The sequence below is a fragment of the chloroplast genome of Manihot esculenta, assembly GCF_001659605.2.
Source record: "Manihot esculenta chloroplast, complete genome".
Lineage (NCBI taxonomy): Eukaryota > Viridiplantae > Streptophyta > Magnoliopsida > Malpighiales > Euphorbiaceae > Manihot > Manihot esculenta.
Window position 1 is genome coordinate 12501 of NC_010433.1, and position 7500 is coordinate 20000.

The 7500-nt window shown below is 33.9% G+C and overlaps 6 protein-coding genes across 6 annotated transcripts in view; all 6 read right to left on the bottom strand. All coding sequences in view use genetic code 11, as the record gives it.

The window, feature by feature from the left end:
* Positions 1 to 267, bottom strand: part of atpA (ATP synthase CF1 alpha subunit) — a 1524-nt gene extending 1257 nt beyond the window's left edge. Inside the window, exon 1 of the mRNA in view lies at positions 1 to 267. This exon is cut by the window's left edge and continues 1257 nt beyond it. Within this exon, the coding sequence (YP_001718422.1) occupies positions 1 to 267 (267 nt within the window).
* A 70-nt stretch (positions 268 to 337) lies between these two features.
* Positions 338 to 892, bottom strand: atpF (ATP synthase CF0 B subunit). Its single transcript has one exon. The coding sequence runs from the start codon at positions 890 to 892 to the stop codon at positions 338 to 340; it is 555 nt and encodes a 184-aa protein (YP_001718423.1).
* Positions 893 to 1465: 573 nt separating this feature from the next.
* atpH (ATP synthase CF0 C subunit) lies at positions 1466 to 1711 on the bottom strand. The gene has a single exon. The coding sequence runs from the start codon at positions 1709 to 1711 to the stop codon at positions 1466 to 1468; it is 246 nt and encodes an 81-aa protein (YP_001718424.1).
* Positions 1712 to 2926: 1215 nt separating this feature from the next.
* Positions 2927 to 3676, bottom strand: atpI (ATP synthase CF0 A subunit). The gene has a single exon. It carries the CDS (start codon positions 3674 to 3676, stop codon positions 2927 to 2929), a length of 750 nt encoding a protein of 249 aa, YP_001718425.1.
* A 260-nt stretch (positions 3677 to 3936) lies between these two features.
* rps2 (ribosomal protein S2) lies at positions 3937 to 4647 on the bottom strand. Its single transcript has one exon. It carries the CDS (start codon positions 4645 to 4647, stop codon positions 3937 to 3939), a length of 711 nt encoding a protein of 236 aa, YP_001718426.1.
* Positions 4648 to 4920: 273 nt separating this feature from the next.
* Positions 4921 to 7500, bottom strand: part of rpoC2 (RNA polymerase beta'' subunit) — a 4182-nt gene continuing 1602 nt past the window's right edge. The window contains exon 1 of the mRNA in view: positions 4921 to 7500. This exon is cut by the window's right edge and continues 1602 nt beyond it. Coding sequence (YP_001718427.1) covers positions 4921 to 7500 — 2580 coding nt within the window.

A 7500-nucleotide genomic window follows, 5' to 3' on the forward strand; every position in this document is an offset into this window, starting at 1 on the left:
TACGGAGCTTCCCTCTTGTATCATTAAACCGTCACCCATTAATACAACACCGACATTATTTGATTCCAAATTCAGAGCAATGCCTATTGTACCCTCTTCAAATTCTACTAATTCGCCTGCCATTACTTCATCAAGACCATAAATACGAGCAATGCCGTCGCCTACTTGAAGTACGGTACCAGTATTTACAATCTTTACTTCCCTATTATATTGCTCAATACGTTCGCGGATAATATTACTAATCTCGTCGGCTCGAATGGTTACCATGAGTATTTCTTAATTATTTTTTTTTTTTTTTTTTCAAAAAAAAAAAAAAATAATGCCTACAGTAGAAGGACTAATCAGTTATTTCTTTTATCGCGCCAAACATGCCAAGATTAGCATTGATGGTACGTAAATGCAACTCGTTGGTCAAACAACTATTCAGAGTTCCTAGAGCTCCTTGTAAGGCTTGTTGGAAAACCCGTTGTCGGACTTGATTAATCGTTCGTTGTTGTTCAAAATGAATGGTTTCATTTTTGTAATTTTCTAATTGTTCCAAAGTCTTATAAGTTGAATTAATCAAATTCAATTTTTCTCGTTCTATCTCAGAATATCCATTCGTTCGAAACTGATCTGCTTCTATTTCCACTTTCCGTAAGCGGGCCCGGGCTTTTTCCAGCTGTTCAATAGCCCCCTCGCGTAGTTTTTCTGAATTTCGAATAGTATCCAAAATCCTTTGTTTTCGATTATCTAATAAATCACTTAACACCCCCTTTCCAAAAAAAATCAATACACCAAGGACTACACTTAGATTTATTAGATTTGTTGCTAAAATATCGGTATTAAACCCGAAACTCCCGGCGGATGGCCAGTGACCCAAGGAAACGAAAGAATCGGTTATATTTTTCATATGATCTCCCCTTTTCTTATAGACTATAGACAGACTAATTATTTATTTTTTATTTTTTTTTCTTATTCTATATTTCTTATTTTATTTTATATGTGTATATGTTATTGTATTTTATATGTTATTGTTTATTATTGTTCTTGTTTTTTTCTTGTTTTTTTTTTTTTTTGTATTCTATTTCTAAATAGAGTAAAAAAAATATTCGATTTCTATTCGAATTATAAATGCATTTTTTTCAATTTTCAATTTGAAATCTCTAATACTAATAAATATTATTCTTATTAAAATTCAGTTTAGAATTCGGTAACAGGTCTCGTATTAATTGCAAAACAAAAAAAAGCAAAAAGAATATATCCTGTTGCAACATTTCCTTAAAAAAAGGGTTTCGATTGGACTAAGAAGGGGGAAGGAAAAAAGCGAGTTAGTATACTAATTCCTCATCCTCAAATCAGTCCTTCCCGTGGGTTATTGTCCCAATTAAATAAGTAATTGTAGGAATTAAATCTTAATATAATTCGAAAAAACAAGCAGCGAGTCCAAGGCAATAAAAAAATACGTATTTTTTTTTGTATAGGATTAAACAAAAGGATTCGCAAATAACAGTGCTAATGCTACAACCAGTCCATAAATCGTTAAAGCTTCCATAAAAGCCAGACTAAGCAATAAAGTACCTCGTATTTTTCCCTCCGCCTCGGGTTGTCTTGCAATACCTTCTACAGCTTGGCCCGCGGCAGTACCTTGACCAACCCCAGGTCCAATAGAAGCAAGCCCAACGGCCAACCCAGCAGCAATAACGGAAGCGGCAGAAATCAATGGATTCATGATAAGTTCCTCGCACCAAAATAAAATAAAGAAAAAGAAATGGTTAATGATACAATCAACCAATAAATTATGACTTAATTATTCATCCCATCAATAAGATTTATCCAGTCGAAGTAACAAAGAACTCCGAATTGAAGTAATAATATTATTGAATCATCAGAACTACTTTGATATCTAGTTTTGAGTTCCTATCCACAAAGTTTTTGTGAATTCATACAACTTTTTTGTTTTTCCATTTCTTTCTTTGTTCCAAATCATTTTTTGAATTCGAACTCTTCGTTCTTTTTCTTGATTTAATCTCTTTATTCAATATTCAATTCACAGTTACAAACGAAAAGAAAGGACTTTTATTGGAATCCCTATCTAAATCTCCAGTAGTCGGGCGGATTAGATATTTTTTTTAACTCATATATAACTAGTTAATACTTAATATTACATATACACGTCCCTTTCCATAACGTAAACCAACTATTCGTATCTTAGATTTAATCGGATTCTAAAATCATTTTTTGAAACATTCACAAAAAGAAAGTTAGCTTATAGCCATTATATATATATATTACATAATAATTATAGATATATTACATACACCCACCTAGTTTGATTCCACTCTCCTAAACAATCCATTTTTTCTGAATCTCATTTTTTTTTATAAATTCTTCTCTTCCTTATCATTATCCCGCATGGATACAATCAATCTAAGTGGACGAATTCATTAGTCTGAATCATTGCATAGAAATATATTGGTTGCTCTAAGTTCATGTAATTTTTTATTTATTAATATTTTCTTTTGGTCAATCGTTGAATTGAATAAAACCGACTGAAATGGAAATCGCTCTATAGAACCTCTTTTTTTAATCACACATTGTAAATAAATAAAGGATTCTTATTCAGATTATGAGTCCTAAAATTGGAATTGAATGAACAAAATAATCAAGACAATATAAAGATAAAGAGAATGTTCATTAGAAGAAGTTCTAAATGATCCAAACGAATTCTAGGAAAAAGATCTTTTAGATCTCTTTCCTTTTTTTTTTTTTACAATTCCCTAATATCGTAATCTTTTTTTTACTATTCCTTTAGATCGTATAGACCTTTTTGTCTATTTCTATTTATGTGTATATTTATGTTCACTAAGTAGAAGTAGATTATCTTGAACAAGGCATAGATTGCCTTACACTAAGCTAAAAAAGACTATTTCGAAAAAAAAATTAGTCAATGATGCCCCTCCATGGATTCGCCTATATAAGCCGCAGCTAAAGTTGCAAAAATAAGAGCTTGAATACCACTTGTAAATAATCCAAGGAACATGACAGGTATAGGAACCACTGAAGGTACTAAAGAAACAAGAACAACAACTACTAATTCATCCGCTAATATATTGCCGAAAAGTCGAAAGCTAAGTGATAAAGGTTTTGTGAAATCTTCTAAAATGTTAATGGGTAAAAGGATTGGAGTTGGTTGAATGTATTTACTGAAATAACCTAATCCTTTTTTGCTAAGACCCGCATAAAAATATGCTATTGACGTAAGTAAAGCTAAAGCAACGGTAGTATTTATATCATTCGTAGGTGCGGCTAACTCCCCGTGAGGTAACTGTATGATCTTCCAAGGTAAAAGCGCCCCCGCCCAATTAGAAACAAAAATAAATAGAAACATAGTTCCAATAAAGGGGACCCACGGGCCATATTCCTCTCCAATCTGAGTTTTGCTCACATCTCGAATGAATTCAAGGACGTATTCGAAGAAATTCTGACCTCCAGTTGGAATGGTTTGTGGATTCCGAACAGCTACAATGGCCGAACCTAATAAGATAGCAATTACAACCCAAGAAGTAATAAGCACTTGGGCATGGACTTGGAAACCTCCTATTTTCCAATAGAAATGCTGGCCTACTTCCACACCGGATATATCATATAACCCCCTTAGTGTTAGTGTGTTGATGGAACATGATAGAACATTCATATTGCCCTCTGAAAGAAAGAAAACTTTAAAAGGAATTATTTTGATTCAACCATCTTTTTTTTCGACTTGTCCACTTAAATTGTATATTTTAGATACCAACAAATCACATAATATACAAATCACATAATATACCCAGTTATCTCTTTTGTACGATTCAGGAATAGTAACCGATTCCATAAATCTATGGAGTTCACAAAAAAATTTAGTTATCTTATTATAATTATAATTTAGTTATCTTATTTAATCTATCTTATTATTAATCAGGGATTTCGTATATAGCTAGAACGACCCTCACAAATTGCAAATACTAATTTATTAAGAATTAATCGGATTGAAGCTATAGCGTCATCATTCGTTGGAATCGAAATATCTGCGAGATCCGGGTCACAGTTTGTATCAATTAAACAAATTGTTGGAATTCCCAAAGTCATACATTCCCGAAGAGCCGTATATTCTTCTTGCTGATCAACGATTATTACAATATCGGGTAACCCCGTCATATATTTAATCCCGCCCAGATATGTTTGCAAGTGAGCTAACTGTCTCTTCAATCGAGCCGCATCTCCTTTCGGAAGACGGTTGAGTCTACCTGCCTTTTGTTCCATTCTCAAGTCCCTGAACTTTTGAAGTCTAGTTTCTGTAGTGGACCAATTCGTTAAAATACCGCCGAGCCATTTTTTATTAACATAATGACACCGAGCCCTTATTGCAGCCCGCGCTACTGAATCCGCTGCTTTATTTTTGGTACCAACAATTAAGAATTGCTTTCTCCTACTTGCTGCATCAAAAACTAAATCACAAGCTTCTGATAAAAAACGAGCAGTTCTAGTAAGATTTGTAATATGAATACCTTTACGCTTTGCAGAGATATAAGGTGCCATTCTCGGATTCCATTTTCTAGTACCATGACCAAAATGAACTCCTGCTTTCATCATCTCTTCAAAATTAATGTTCCAATATCTTCTTATCATTTCTCCCCATACTTCCTCTCTCTCTTTTTCTTTTTTTTTTTCAAAGAAAAAAGAGAGACGGGGTACCCTGAAATAAATAATTGTTCCGATGGAACCTTCTCTTTTCCCGGAGATTGGACGTTGATATACGATCCAAGCGATTAATTTCTTTCTATTCTTTACTTTCTTTATTACTATTAACATAACAAATCACATGTAACAAATCCAAATAAATCACAGGACCGCGATTAATTAAAATATTAATTAAAATAAAATAAAAGGATGAATCCGCTCTTAGGAATCATTAAATCCTATAAATGATTGTTCTGATGTATCATATAAATTTTTGGAAATGCAAGAATCAAATAACTCTCTGTGGTGGAATAAGATATCTCTATCTCTAAATTCCCCCTCGAATAAATTCTTCTTTTTGGTTTTCAAAGGAATGTTCTTATGTTGCCTTGAGCCTTGCACTAATCCTTTGAATCCGGTACCAACGGGTATCATACCGCCTAGAACAACGTTTTCTTTCAGGCCTTTCAACCAATCGATACGACCGCGGAGAGCAGCTTTTGCTAAAACGCGAGTAGTTTCTTGAAAACTAGCCTCGGATATGAAACTTTGAGTATTCAGAGATGCTCGCGTTATTCCCAATAATATGGCCCCGTAACAGATGGCTTCTTCCAAAGCGCGTCCCGTTCGTTCCGCTCGCAACAATCCAATTAGTTCTCCGGGTGAAAAAACATTAGACATTCCGTCTTCTGAAACCAATACTTTTGATGTTATTTGACGTACAATAATTTCTATATGCCTATTATGGATCTGCACCCCTTGGGATCGATAAACCTTTTGGATCTTATTAACTAAAGAGATACGACTTTGCACTATAGTTAGCTCAGTACCAATCAAGAATCCCCAAGGAATTCCCAGAATTCTTGTTATACACTCGTTCCAACCCTCCACTCTCTTTTCTAGGTTTATTGATATTGAATCAATTGAACGCACTTCTAACACTTGTTCCACTTTTGGAAGACCCTGCGTTATATCGCCAGATCTCGATTTTTCATATATAAATGTAACTAATGTATTTCCTTCGTAAAGGATTTCTCCATAATGGCCATGAACGGTTGCTCCTGGAGTGGCCAAATAAGGCTTAGCGGATCTTATTACTACAGAGTCAATGTGAACAATTATAACTTGACCCGATTTTAGATGTGGTCCGTTTTTGGCCATACATAAATTTTCACAAATAAACTGTCCCAGGCTAATTATTGTGAAGAAAGATTCACAATAATTATGATGGAGAAAATACCAATTCAAATTGAATGGATTCAAAACGCTGTTACTGCATGGATCGGGATTAACAATTCTCCCGTTTTCATCCATTAAATAATATTTAAGTACTTGAAAAGTCTGTTTTAAATTGTAAAGTTTCGAATATTTAGTTACCGAGATCTGATTATGAGTTATTAAATTTAAATGGTAAAATAAATAAAAATTCGCAATTTGAAGGGCTGTTCCTAAAGGGCCCAACGAATTTCTAATTGGAATTATAGGATCTCTTTTAATTGATTCTTTTATTACATTGTGATGTTTTACATCGTTGAATGGATCCATTTGAAAACAATTAGATGATGACAAAATTATCAAAGATTGACATTCCTTATTTATATTCAACAACGTACTAATAGTTCCTTGATTTTGTTTAAGTGATTGTTGAACCCTTGTCTTGGAATAAATGGGATAAAATGGATTAATATTGGTACGATCTGACCCATTATTAGAGATCGGTTCTGAACCTGATGGATCATTCCTTTTTCTACCGATATATGAAATATGGAATTTCACTAGGTTGATTCTTAGGAAATCACGAATCAGACCATTTGTGCTTATTTCAACAAAAGCAGCGCGGGCCTCTTCGATAGAAGAACTTTTTTTGTCTTGGTCCCAATTCAACACTAAACAAGTACGAACTAATTGAATACTTGTGTCAGAAATTCCCCGAATGGGTTTACCAGTCCCATAAAGAATATAATTGACAACTCGAAGTTTCAGATTATCCTTTTCCTGCAATAGATCCTGGGGGAAAAGTGTTTCTAAATTTATACCGTTCGCTATCTCATATATGATTACTGGTCGAACCAAAACAAAATACTTTTTCTTGGTAGGTGTGATTCGTTGGATATAGATCCAATTTTTCACTTTTTTTGATTCCTTAGAATTTGTTTTTACCGTTCCTGGTGGTATTAAGATATCACTGTGTCGGGATATTTTATCTGTCTCTCCCGGAAAATGGATATCTCCAGAAAAGATTTTAAGTTCCATTTTTTTTTTTTTTCTCTCCACTCGGACCAATCCGCCCACCCGACTTCTTGTATTTAAAGCGATTTGTGTATCTACTCCAATAATACTATTGTTCCGTACCATTAGGGAAGAAGATTCGGGTAAAATATACACTTCCTCGGGAATGAAAAAAAAGCGATCCACTTTCGTTTGGTATTTTGGCTTAAATTCTTTGACTCCCCGATACTCAATCAAATCCTCTTTTTTGACGATTGAATGCACCCCTATAGCCCCATATTTAGTAATTCCTGAACTCTTTTTTCGGTATTGGGGATCGTCGAAATAAGCAAAAACACTATTTCTACGGAAAATACCATTTATAGGTATCTCAATCGAGATAGCGGATTGGGTCATTAGTTCTTTCTCTCGTTCTTGAATTGATTGGAATGGAATGATGAATTTATTTCTTCGCCTCTTTGCCAATAAATCAGAATTCTTGTAGAGAATAGTAGAATATATGAGATTACAATGACCAGTACATATGCTTCGATTAAGTTCTGAATAATCAGGAATCCCACTTTCTTTTTTACC